Source organism: Stigmatopora nigra, chromosome 8 (assembly GCF_051989575.1).
Source record: "Stigmatopora nigra isolate UIUO_SnigA chromosome 8, RoL_Snig_1.1, whole genome shotgun sequence".
NCBI classification, from domain to species: domain Eukaryota; kingdom Metazoa; phylum Chordata; class Actinopteri; order Syngnathiformes; family Syngnathidae; genus Stigmatopora; species Stigmatopora nigra.
In genome coordinates, this window is record NC_135515.1 from 8,729,146 (window position 1) to 8,742,737 (window position 13,592).

Here is a 13,592-nt window from a genome sequence, read left to right on the forward strand (position 1 = left end):
TTCTTTTCCCACTCTAATGATATTTAGGACAATTCAACTGCACATTTATTTTCCCTCATATTTTTTCCATTTGTGAAAGCACCACAGTACAATGACCAAAATCTACAATGGCAAAAACTTCTATGACTATTGCATTATATAAGTAATAATGTACTATAAATATTTATTCCTGTGTTTTGGTAGATAGTATAAAAGATTTACATTTTTAAATGAATTTAATTTTAATTATGTCCACACATGGAGATCCCAGGTACATATACTCTATAGTCCACCATTGAACATTGCTATCGAGCCGCATGCGGCTCCCAGCCAACATAAATTGCTTCTTAAATTTTGTATATATCATGGCTCTATGCCCCATTTCATGTTTCTCTTATTTTTATCCTCTTAAAACACACTCAAATACACCAGAGCCCATTTAAAAACAATAAATTATATTTAAAAGAGGTTGTATTTTGACTTAAGATGTTGCTCTTTAACTCTCACAGTTTAAAATGTTGGCTCTTTGTATCTAACCTGTTCACCACCCTTGACTTAGCCGCTTGTGTTTGAGGTATAAGAATGTGTAATCATAACATTTTCATAGCAAGGTTCATCTTTCCCACCTTCAATAAGAGCGGCAGCGTCCTCTACTGGCCCCACAGTCAGGTATCCACTCTCAGTTTGCACCTCACTCTCTGCCGAAGCCCCCTCTGGGACGCGCTTCAAAATGGACGAGAGCGGTCTTTTGAGAGGAATGCTCTCTGAAGACCCCATGTCAGTAGTAGCAGAAGCGTTTTGCGACGCTCGTTTCCTCCTCACGGGTTTAGCAATGGCAGGCTCAGCTCCCGAAGGCCCACCTTGCTCCCATACGCTTCTCCGGGCACCCAGTTTCCTCCTGGGCGGTTTGGAGATAGCTTCGGCATCCTTGGTTTTGGTTTTGCCAGGATCGCGCTCTTTTTGTCTCTGAAGGCTTCCGAGTCTCCTCAACATGGCTTGAACGGGGCCTTCCGAGGTGGTTCCCGCCTTGCCCACTGTCACGTAAACGGTGGTGACCTTGCTTGAAACGCCGGGAGGATTATCAGAAGTAGGAAGGACTGATAGTTTTTGTTGAGCAGCCGTGTTGGACATGGTGCGTCTGCGTCCTGACGCGGTCCGGGTCATGTCGCTGGACTTTTTACCATCATCCTGATCTTGGTCGGCGACTTCGCTGCTCAAATCTTGGTGTTCTGTCAACTGAATTTCGATACCATCTTCCCTCTCTTCTGCCTCATTTCCAACTTCCTCATCCGGTCTGGAGGGAAGTGTCAAAGCTCCCCTAGGGGGCTTGGATTTGCGAGGGTTTCCAGACAGAGTAGCGGCGTCTTGAGCCGAGCCGCGCCTTTCTTTGGGACTAAAGCGAGTACCCTCTGCAAAAGAGACGGACGGTCGCTTAGATTTGGCTATGCTGGAAGTGCGGGGGATATCGAAGGGGGAGGTGATGTCCTCGGTGCTGAAGCTGCACGGGTCCAGGAGCATGTTACACTTGGAGCTCATCTCCTGGAAGTGGCTGGCCTCCATTCCAAGGTTGTCTGTTAGAGACATGAAGAGGAATTTTGGAAGCTTTGCACTGAAAAAACTCAATGTGAAATAGTCCAATTTCCAGGCCAGCAGGTTTGTAATTTTTTGGGGATTGGCAGATATATGAGAAGGGTATTTTTGTGTTTTGCCCTCCACATTGTACAATTTTTAGCTGGTGCGACTTATAGTCAGAAAAATGAAGTATACTACCTTCTCTTGGGGGGACACAGTAGAGAGCCTCCCCCTCTTCCTCATCGCTATCGAAGGACGAGCCGTCAGTCACCCAGCCGGAAGAAGGAGGCTCAATGAAACTGTGATTGAAGGTCAGTTCAGGGTCATGATGAGACACTATTTGAAATATGAAACATAAACATTAGCATTTTCAAAAAGGGATAAGTGAGTTATTATAATGACTAAGACTGACCAGTCACTCGAGGGAGGCCAGAGGACCAGTCTGACATGCAAGGTAGAGCAGCACCAACGTTAGCCAGGACACTGTAGACGTGATATTTCATCCGTACTGACAGATCTCCATCTACCATTGTGTTCCTGGAAAGGATGTTGATTTAAAGGTGGTTCTACAACACTTTACAATTAAATTCTATTCTATATACAAATGAGAAACATGGAATCAACAACTTGCAGCTTGTCTGATGAATAATGCTGATTTAGAATGTGAATTACTTGAATGTGGTAGTGAGTCCTGACCTGTCTTTACCATCTGCCGGGCCTCCTCCACAACAAAGACAGCAGCAGAAGATAGCAAGGAGCAACAGGAACAGAGGAACTAGTAGACCCGCCAATAGAGCACTTCGGTCACCTGACATATTTAAAAACCACATATAAATTGTACATAAATGCATTGACTAGGCGTGGAGAAAATGGATGACAGACATACTGTTTGGGCAGGCACCAGTGACTGGGTGGCAGTCAACCCCTTCTCCACAATAACAGACTGAAGAACAGTTTTGGCCAAAATGAGCCACGGAGCAAGTATTATTACAACTGAAAAAGATTTGGGTAGAAAAACAACAATGATGTCATTCCACCCCAGCAAAATGAAGTATAGCCTCTGTATTTAAGGGATGAGTCATCTCTATTTTTATACATACTATAAAATAGCTCATGAAAGGATGCCCGTGAGCAGATTTCGGGTTATTGTTTTTGTCTTTACCTTTTTTTGCCTTGTATGGAAATGACTACTACTTATTTAACATGTTGACTACTTATTTATGATGTATCATTATTTATTGATTGTTTATCTGTTTGTTGTTGTGTTGACTATTTTTTTTACTAGTTTATTTATTATTCATTCGTCTGTTTGTTGTTGTTATTTGTGCACTTTGTGGTGAAGCTTTGAATCTCATTATACTTGTATAATGCCAAAAAAACATTCAATTCTATTGAATTATTTGTAATTATGATGCACTATAATAACAAAATAAAAACTCCTAGCAAGGGATCAAAACTTTTAAATACTGTCTATAATTCATCCATCCAGACCCATTAATGTATTCATCTTTACTCAGCATTTAGCCCACAGTTTAAATTAAACTACCTCTATTTACACCTCCTCGGTGGCCTTAAAATGTTGCTGGGTATGCGAGAAAGACAAATTGTATTTATCAATCCAAGGCTTTCAAACAGGTGACACACCCAGAATTGGAATGATCTCAGCTTCCTGGAATTATATAAAGATTTTACCCTCCATATCTATGTAGCTTGTAAAAGAACTGGCAATAAAAACACAAACGCAAGGACAATTATGTACTACAATTGAGACCACTTCAATAGGGGAACATAATAGAAAAAAAGGCCAGCAGTGTGTGAAAATCAAAGTATAAATGTGGATGAATTGGACTAAAGGTGATGTTGCTGTGGATGTGAGTGGAATATAGCCTACCTCTCCCCCTGAAAACCCATCTGACAGACACATTTTCCTGTCACGTGATGGCAGTCACCATGGTAACAGGGGCTGCACAGGAAGCGGCAAGCCTCACCGTACGTCCTGTCGGCGCAGGCCACCTCGCACCTGGTAAGAAAGAGATTGATGGCCCGGTTGAATGAATGAATGAGCCTGTACTGTGACTTTTATTTCTTGTTCTTATACGATAGAGTGCACTGAGAGTACACAAACTATGTAAATGACAATATTTTTGTATTCACACTTATCTGGCTGCAATTAAAAGTGACCTTAATAGGATCGAACCCAGAACCCAAGAACTGTAAAGCCAACCAATTACCACTAGTCCACCGTCTTTTTTGTACTGTACCTCATAATGAACTTAAAGTTAAAGCTTCACACACCTCGGTCCTTTCCATCCAGGATCACAGCTCCAACATGTTCCACTCTTGGGATCGCAGGGCTCATTCTTTCTGCAACGTGGGCACTTCTCCTGGCAGCCGTCGCCATAGAAACCAGGCGGGCACAGGTAGTCGCATCGTGTCCCATTCCAGCCGGGTTCACAGGCCGCACAGGAGCCGTCGATGGGCGAGCACGTTTCTTCGCCTTTACAGCTTCCACAACTGAAGATTTGATTGGTTAATACACGTCAATGCAACTTTAAGCTTTCTTAAACTCACCATACCTGGTTTTACATCCACTGCCGTACGTCCCTTGTTTACACGGCTGGTTGCAGTATTCGCCCCCATACCCAAGACGGCACACGCACAGCCCGCTGGCGGGATCGCAGCGACCGTGCGCCAGGTCGCAGTTACATCGCCGGTCGCAGCTGGGCCCCCACCAGCCGGCTTTGCACTCGCAAACGCCGGTCCTCTGGTTGCACTGCGATAAGTAGCAGTTGCAAGTGACTGGACACTTCAGCCCCCAGTGTCCCTTGCGGCACCGACAGCGGCCCGTCAGCTGGTCGCAGCCGGGCCCCTCCGAGCCCCCCGGGACACACTGGCACGGCTTGGCACAAGTGGATGTCCACCAGCCTTCGTCGCAGCTGCAGTTTCCGTACACGGGATGGCAGACTCCGTGGTCGCCACATTTGCAGGCGTGCTGACACAGGGGACCCCAGCGGTTGGGGTCGCAGGTGCAGTCGCCGGTGACTGGGTGGCAGCGCCCGTGTGGGTGACACGGGCACACCCGACGGCAGTCTGATGACCAGAACTCAGGAGGACACCCTGAAATTCCAGAATTGAAATACTAAGTTATGGGTAATTAGAATGGGGGGGTTGGGCTTAATTGGAAGATTCAGTTGTGTTTACACAAAATGTAGTTTGAAGTCAGACCTTTTGATGCCTTCAAAAAGTGCACTGGCAAAAACTGAACCTATTTGACTATTCACTTTACTATACATTGCACTGTCAGGTTCATATCTTGCTTGGGTTATTTTATCATATATACTGTATATGTACTTAAATTTCAGTTATGCTTATGTTTTTTCATTGATAAATTGCCTTTTTGAGTTACATCAATAGTTGAATATGTGAAGCAAAAAGGCTGAATTTTTTTTACCATGCAAAAAAATGCTTCTTCATATCCTACTGCTGAGCCTATTCATACTGACTTAGTAATGAAAGAAATTCAATTGGGTTTAAAAAAAAAAACATTAAAACCATGTTGATTAAACATAAACATTTCCTTCAACTGTCCGGCATTTAAAAGATGATCGAATTGCATTGATAAGCATCTTAATTTGATTGTCTAAATAAAATTGCTCAACCATTTCTATAATAAAGTCTCCCCATACAATGAAATCATAATGTTAATTGTCCACTCACGTGTTTTACAGTGGGCTCCATAATAGCCTGGCGGACAGCGGCACACTCCAGGATACACGCAAAGTTCATTCTTCAGACAAGCCTGATCACCCTCACACACCGCTGTAAACACAGATGCACCTCTTCAATACTACAGTGGTCTCAAACCGATTCCGCAAAGGGCCACAGAGGGTCCTGGTCTTTGATTCAACCGATCCAGCGTCGACCATTTAACCAATGACAGGTCTTCTAAAATAAGTAGCACCTGACTGCAATCATCTGACTACACTTGCAAAAGGCGTCCGCTTATTCGGTTTGAATGAAAACCTGCACCCCCTTCGGCCCTTTGAGTACTGGTTCGAGACCACTGCTATAGTACAAATAACATACATAAGTCAATCTGATTTTGTTCGCTTAAACTCACGGATTGTGCACTCTGTTCCATCCTGACGCCAGCCGGTGCAGCACACAAGGGTAGATGGGTTTCTGTAAAAGCATTTTTGGACTAGATTAGATTTGATTAGAACTTTATTTCATCCTGTATTCGGGAATTTTCTTGGTTGTATTAGCAAGACAGACACAAGACACACAAGACAGTGTAGACCCAGGTAAGAAAATGGAGCCAAATGGAAATGAACTCAGTGAAAGGGAAAATTAACACGTCCTCATAAAGCAGTTAAATGAGTCAACTTCAAGATTTCTTCCATGACTCAATCAGATATTGAATTGAAAGATGGCCTACCTGGGGTTGTGACAGACATTCCTCCCTGCGGGATCCAGTGTGAGTGCCCAGGACAACCAACAGCAGCATAAAGTGTTCAGAATTCTCAAGAAAAGAGGCATTTTTCCCAAATTTCTCCAAAATTTGAGCTCATGCGTCTGTCTCCCTTAAACAAGGGCCGCCCTCCACCCTTCCCCTGCTCTCTTTCTCTCTCCACCAAGTCGTCCTGTAGCTGTAATGTCGGGGTCAGAACCGCCCGGTTTCCTCTTCCCATTTCCTGGGGAAGCTGAAGTCGCTTCCTTCTATTCAGCCACATGAGGCTTTTTAAAGATGGGGCCACACACATCCAAGTCGGGAGTAGGCAAACACACGACCTGAACGTTTGTCTTGTTTCCAGAAGGTACACTGCTCCCGTCATCCTTCAGATAATGTGTACAGCTACAAGGTAGTTTAGGAAGTGTTGTCATACCTCAGCACATACAATAGCCATTTGTGATGAAGTTTGGTTTGGATAGATTTTGAAGCGTTATCTACTATCTATCTAGCAGCATTGGTCCGCAAACATTCTTTTATCCTCAGAAGGGGCGCGGGGGTGCTGGAGCCTATCCCAGCCGACTACAGGCAGTAGGCGGGGGGCATTCGGAATTGTGGATCATTCACATACAATTTTTTATGCACGTATTTTTCTTTATAAATTAAAAAACGGTGACAACCAATGACAGTGCATTATTTTTTTTATATAGAATTCAACTTAAGCCAACAGTATACAAGCAACAGTTTAAGGCTGATGGGGTTAAAACACAGTGTTATATGTAAAATTCTCTGAAATAATTCCATTAAAATAATTTGGGCTATATTGTTCTCATAATTTATATTTAAAAAGTGCTCAATGTTCCATTTTTCAACCGTTGTTAGAGTGCACCTCTTTTCAAAATACTTAAAAGTAAATTAGTTAGTCTTTGGTTTGTAGAACAAAATTAAGAATGTGTATAAATACTTGTTTCAGTGACCTAATTATACTTAAATATCATCCCACGGAGGAGATTATAATGATTTTCCTGGTGAGTGAAAGCAAACGTACGGGATATAAAATGAGCTTTGAAAAGGTAAAGGAATTATAGGAATTAAAGAAATATAGAATCTTTGTGATAATTCAAGAAAGCTTGCAGCAAATAAGAAGCGCAGTGATGGGATCGTATTGTCTTTAAAACAAACTTGTCACGTCTGTTCCAAGCCACGGCTCAGGTCATTTACTGCGGAGAATCGCCACTGGCCTCTGAGTCACCAATGATTTCCCAGCTGGAAGTGGCGTTGCTCATGTGGCTGGGGCTTCGGCCACTGGCCGACCACGTCAGGAAGCCAAAGCTGCACCACGCAGAGACAGACAGACAGAGTTGAGGTCAGCTCATTGGGGTGGGGATTAATTCTAAATATAGTTACTGAGGATTTGCGAAGGTCTAATGATTATAGGAGGGAAGTCTAATGCACAAAGGACCAATGCGCAGGGGAGTTTCCTATTTACTCATGTTTCTGACCATTTTTATTTTCTCTTTGATATTTCAGCTAATTGGGACCTCAAACCGAGAATTATCTTTCTACATGATGTAGTTTCTGAGGAAAATTATGTTCACATCATAAGTGGATGCCAGTCCAAAATGTAGTCCAAAATTTAACATTATAGTCTTTGAAAACCAAAAATGTGATGTCCACACATGTGGATGCCAGGTTCTAGGATGTTAACCTTTTCAGGAACAACCCATCACTATAATGGTCATTTCTTTAAAAGTTATGTTAAGTATAATGTTTTGTTTTGAAAAGTTGGTCAGATTATTCTTAAATTGATGTTGCAAATTCAATATCCCAATGACTTTTCCTGTAAATTGCAAATTATTGCGGCAACAGTATTTTAAAAAACAAAAATCTCACAATTCATTTGCATTTTTTTGTCTATTGTGTAATCTAACTCATTGTGTGAAATATGTGCATATTATGGGATTTTACTCACAGGTTTCGAATGCGTGACTCTGCTGGCTTTTCAGTACAGTCCACTTCTGTCACAGGGCCTTTGTCTTCCTCATCACTAGAGATAAAAAGCCACAATTGATTAAAAATATTTCAAATCTATCTTCCTTTAAGATGAATTAATTCTGAAGTAGCATGTTGTTTTAGACTTTTTGATGTTGACAGAAAAAGAGGCTTGACCTGCTACATTCTGGAGGAGGAATTCCAAGCATCTTGGCTTTGATCACTTTTCTTCTTTTTGTGATGGCAGATCGCACGGCTTCCAGGAGGAACCCAGGACACCTTTCTTCACTCAGAATCTCCCTGAAGACACGACCCAATTGTTGTCAATTTCATATCAGAGACCAGACATTAAGATGACATTGATCATTTGCGCTATAAAGGATAACAGCCTAAAATTTTCATCCAGTGCTATGTCGCATTGGGCGGCCCGGTGGAGCGAGTGTTTAGCGCACCGGCCTCGCAGCACTGGGGTCCTGGATTCAAATCCAGGTCTAGTAATTGATTTCAGAAGGAAATCCAAGACCTACAGATTTTGCCTTTACTGCCTCCTTGTGGTACAATGGGAATTCTATTTCTGCTGTAGGGCATGATAGTGACACCCAAAGAAAAGTTAAAGATTGCACAAACATTGTTTAACTCATTAGCCTGTCAGTATTACCATAAATAGCTGCCGATGAGTAAATATTAAAACACAAAATGACATTTTACTGACCTTTGATAGTAGTTAAGTTCTTCTTGCACCAGGAAGAGATTGGTTTTGAGCTCATTCCGCTCAAAAATGATGTCACGCACCTCCTTCTTGGTGAAGACAGGCTGATCAGGATCACAGTGAGTCGCTGAAGGCTCCGTCATGGTATTCATCTGACTCTGAATGGCCTAGACGGAATACAAGAAGGGAGCGGTATCATTCAAAACCTGCATCAATGTAGTGTGACTACATGCACTGTCATCATTATTCTTGATTTGTTCTTATACAGAAGAAATAAAGTTAAAAAATGAAAGTCCTACATGGTCGTTGCTGTTGGTTCTGTCCATTTGCACTTGGAGCTTTTCAATCACTTTGACTTTCTCTTTCAGGTCGGCCTCCATGTCGGCCTTCCTTTCCACGGTGCTCTTGAGTTGGGCCTGCATCACATTCTGCTTGTGCCGCAGCTCCGCGTTCATCTTCATGAAGCGATCCAACTGCTCCTGGAGCTGCACATGAACACACATCTGTCATGACTGACAACATCCATACATACATAGTTATTATTATCATTTAGCCTTTGTTTTAACCAAAAAGTCCCATTAAAATGAAATTGCTCTTTTCAAGTTGTCTTTTTATCTGTGAGTTTAACTTTGATTCATTAAAGGAAACAATGCAAGAATAAAGCTCACAATGATCAGTCATGGATTTTGCACTAGTTACAAAACTGCAATTCCAAACTAAAGTACCGCTGTCTGTACCAATAAAAATATAATCTGCAACTGCACACAAATGAGAAGAAAACCTGCGTGAACTTGTCGAAAGTACAAGTAAATCCTTAACCAGGAAATATATGAACACTATAAGTCATCTCATCTCTCACATGTTACTGCCATTAGATGTCTTTGTGTGCAGGCATGCCATTTTACTACTCAATATAACAATTACTACATTTTAAGTGAATTTCAGGAATGCCTTTATTAGTGTATTTAATCCATTGCTATTATCCAAATGTTGTGTTGCTGTTGAAATTTGAACATGTTGTAACTTGATGGTGAGTCAAGTTCCTCCTCAAAACTGGTTATAAATTGTAATATTTCCAATAGCAGTAGACTATAAGCACTTAGTGCTTAAGCAATTTAAATAAGCAAAAATAAGAGCAGCATGTGAGAAATTTTAAATTTTGACTAAAGCAACCTTTTTTAATGAATGACCACAAGCGCAACAAATAGCCAATGTATCAAATAATTACTTATAATGAGTAGTTTCAATTACTCAGATTGTACATGACATGATATGTCATGAGAAATACTCCAAGAAGATATTTTTGCTTTGGTTGTGAAGAACAAAATCAACAGTTTTGGTTTTTGTAAGTGAATGGGAAACTCCAGAGTAATGAAAACATGCCCTCTGGGGAGGAAGTAGTACAGGTGATGATTGCGGCTAAACTGATTTTCTGCCTGCTTACCGCTTCCCCTTCCCTAGAGATACTGGTGATTTCTTGAACTTTGGCTCTCAGTTCATCTCTCTGCTTGTCCACCACTTGCTTCAACTTCAGCATCACTTCTCGCTCTTGCCGCTGAACACGATCTGCACACAGTAGTATATTGGTTTTTCAAGTTCAGATTCAAGTCGTCCTCTGAAACTTGAACATTTTAGGCAGGCATTTTTGACAGCACATCATGACATAGTTGTTATTTTGTGTAGTTTCGAAGATATATTGCTGTTCTTCCCACCATCATTTCTCCATTACTTCATTTATAAATGTGTCATTCTGGTTGCTGCTTCTGTGTGTGGCTGGGCGAGACCATTTGTGTGGTCATATGACTGCCTGGCTTTTGTTTGATTTGTGAAAATGTCAAATGTTCCTGGTGGTTACATTGGAATGGTGAAGCTGAATCATGTGACAGCGCCTGAGGTAAAACGCTCAGTGACGAATCAAAACAAGTAGCTCGCCCAAGCAAAATTAGTAGTGTTGGGCAATATAGTATCACCTATCATATGCACCATTTTATTTGATTTCATGATGAGAATAAGCCAGGGTCTACCATAATATATTTTTTATAATTTAATCCAGGAAGACCATAATAAAATTGAATCATGTAATTATGTGATTTGTCACTCCCATAACGATGTAGATGCCTTATGTAAAAGTTTTTTTTTTAAATATGAATTTTTAATATTTATTCACCAAACAAGTCAATATAACGATGAAGTATGTTGCTTGTAATGCTACTTTGACAAAAATATTTAACTATTGTATTGAGGTAGAGAACATGACGCGCAAATAAAATGAATGTTAACAAAATGTGAAATAACTCAAGTACCTTTTCAAAGTATTAAGTCATAGCATTTTATCTGCTACTGTATAAATACTCCTGATTAAAACCCACAGTACGAAACGTTTCTATGGGACGGACTAACATTTTAGGCCACCATTTTTTGACACTACTGTACATGACAGCTAGAGTATATTACATAATGTGACATTTGAGCCTGTACTTGCATTCACATTCAGTACATAAAATAAACATTTCCAGCCATTAGACTTTCTTCCTTGGGTTTTGTTGCTTGAGAAAGAAAAAACAAGTTAAGCAAGCAACTCCACCCTCGGACTTGAGATTGATGACCAATGAGGTCACAAATCTGGCAAACATTAGCAGACACCACTAAAACTGACTTTTCCTATTTTTCAATGAGCCAACCTCCCACAAACTATTTTGTTGTTAGGGTTAGAATTCAGGGGTAAGTAAAGCGGTTCCAGAGGGTGGTTGCAGATTTTTGTCCCAAAAACAGAGAGTTTAACCAATGAGACCTGTTCTAAAACAAGAAGCACCTACTGCAATCCACTGATTGCACTTCTATTATACCGCATTTATGAAAAGGTATCACACGTGACTTACTGCAGAGGTGTTTCAACTTTTTTGCCCCTACTTTTCAAGGAGTTAACCTTCCATGATGTAACTGTTTTACAGGCCACTGACAAAGCTCAGCAATTATGTCATGATATACCTCGCATTAGACATGTATGGGAGTGGCAGAGAATTAGGTTGAAAAAACACTCTCGATTCACACTAAATTCATAAGAACCTAGCTAAGGAAATGGACAGGGGGGAGGGATCAAAATGCTATTGTCGTGCCATCTACTGATAGATCTTGGCGGTAGATTGTGATCTATGTAACTGGCACCTCTAGTGTACTCATTCAATCCGTCTTTCCATTTCAATGTTAATATGTAAAAGACGTACCATCATGCGCATGGCTCCCCTTAAGTCTGCTCTGCAGGAGCTCATTGTCCCCCTGAAGCTGTTGGATTTGAACTTGGAGCCCCTCACATTTGCTTTTCCATTGCTGCTCCTTCTGTTGTTGTTGCTCCTGCTTGAAAGACAAGAAAAAATAGGGTAAAATCACTGTTGAAATGGAATTGATGTCTATAACTGTCAATTGGGGCAAATGAATCGAGGGCTACAAATAACAAAATAATTCAGGTGTACAAACATTTGTGTATATAAAATGAACTTGCTTGTGCTGTCAATTTGCATGAAATAGCTCAAAAACAAATTGTTGATTTTATGTTAAATTCCATGTCCACAAGGTTAGATCTATTGTTTGAAAACCCCAAATAAAAAAGGCAATAAGGAAAATACATGATGCATTTAGTACATTTGTGCACTTTGAAGCTTTAAATCATATTATATTTGAATAATAACCAAAAAAGCGCTCAATTCAATTTTTCATTCACTTTTTGTTATATAACTTTAAGATGCATATAGTATTTTTCCCCATCCTCCTTTTTTGACTTTGGCTTTTCAATTTAGGAAAATGTCAACAAGTAGAGTTATTCATCGGGTATTTCACGTGCACGTAATAACCACTGTCATGATGTTCTTGTTACAATTGGCGACAAGCTGTCAGTAGTAAGTACATGTCTATGTGGGGCTTATAACTCGGTTTTTTTTCACCTGCGTTTCGTGTTTTTCTTTCATTTCCTCGCTTTCCTTGGCCACTCTTTTCTTCTGCTGCAACTGTAAGCTCTCAAAAGTCCTCAGCAGTTCTTCTTCCCTATGTTTGTGCGCTTGATTCCTGGCCGTGAAGCTCTCGAGAAGCTCCAGCACTTTGACCACTCTGGGCACCAGGCCCATGACGCTCTCCTGGCCATAACCATCGATCAACCTCTCTAACTCAGTTCCGATCACTTTAGCGATCTCGTAGACGTCGTCCACCGACAGAGATGAGCAGTTTTTGTCGAAGCAGCCATGCTTGACTTCGTTGTGGGACGCAGGTAGCTCCATGTCTGAACACGAAGTCTCCAGCTTGTCATGCTCTCGTTCTGCTACAACGAATCCAAAGGCGCCTCATCGGAGCGATCACCCTTAAAAATAATGATAATCAAATGAATAATGAAAAGGTAAGATTAGGCGAATATCAACCTGCTCGTGCGGGCACAAAAATAGAAGACAGGCGGTGAAAAACTAGGACATCTGTGTTTACTAAACTGCATGATAACACTGTACTGGCTTGTCCCCGCAGTTGGATCCTCCCACTTTTCTAACCAATGTCGTGCAACAGCACACAAAAAGCCCATATTTTATTTATATATATTTTTTGAATCTATAAATTTGGAAAATTATGAAAACATCATTGAAAATGGCTCACACGTGACGCTTGGGATCAGCCTACATTGTGTTGCACATTTTATTATGTTATTATCCTATATATTATAATTATGTAACAGTGCTTCTCCATCAGCTTGGCGGCACAAGTCTTGATATATTGAAATGTAGTAAATTGTGTAGAATTTAACTTTTTTTTACATCAATTTGTATAACAAATATTTTAAAGGTTATCAATTGAGCTATCTGGGATGGGATATTGACTTTTCTGCAGTTGCAGTATTGTTGTGGATGCTGATGG

The 13,592-nt window shown here is 40.9% G+C and overlaps 2 protein-coding genes across 3 annotated transcripts; both read right to left on the bottom strand.

Moving 5' to 3' along the window:
- Positions 1-22: 22 nt before the first annotated feature.
- Positions 23-6,408, bottom strand: scarf1 (scavenger receptor class F, member 1). The gene is made up of 11 exons (XM_077722231.1): positions 5,990-6,408; positions 5,672-5,733; positions 5,269-5,370; positions 4,128-4,668; positions 3,847-4,065; positions 3,443-3,571; positions 2,438-2,544; positions 2,248-2,359; positions 1,964-2,088; positions 1,750-1,887; positions 23-1,550 (listed from the first exon to the last, which is right to left on the bottom strand). The coding sequence occupies exons 1-11, from the start codon at positions 6,088-6,090 to the stop codon at positions 535-537; spliced, it is 2,652 nt and encodes an 883-aa protein (XP_077578357.1). The 5' UTR covers positions 6,091-6,408; the 3' UTR covers positions 23-534.
- Positions 6,409-6,684: 276 nt separating this feature from the next.
- On the bottom strand, positions 6,685-13,206 carry rilp (Rab interacting lysosomal protein). Of its 2 annotated transcripts, none has more exons than XM_077723462.1 (8): positions 12,641-13,206; positions 11,927-12,053; positions 10,147-10,268; positions 9,002-9,187; positions 8,706-8,869; positions 8,171-8,293; positions 7,974-8,048; positions 6,685-7,333 (listed from the first exon to the last, which is right to left on the bottom strand). In XM_077723462.1, exons 1-8 carry the CDS (start codon positions 12,968-12,970, stop codon positions 7,219-7,221), a joined length of 1,242 nt encoding a protein of 413 aa, XP_077579588.1. In that variant the 5' UTR covers positions 12,971-13,206; the 3' UTR covers positions 6,685-7,218. The 2 variants fall into 2 exon arrangements, with proteins under 2 accessions (XP_077579588.1, XP_077579587.1); XM_077723461.1 differs by having other exon boundaries at positions 11,927-12,056.
- Positions 13,207-13,592: the final 386 nt, after the last annotated feature.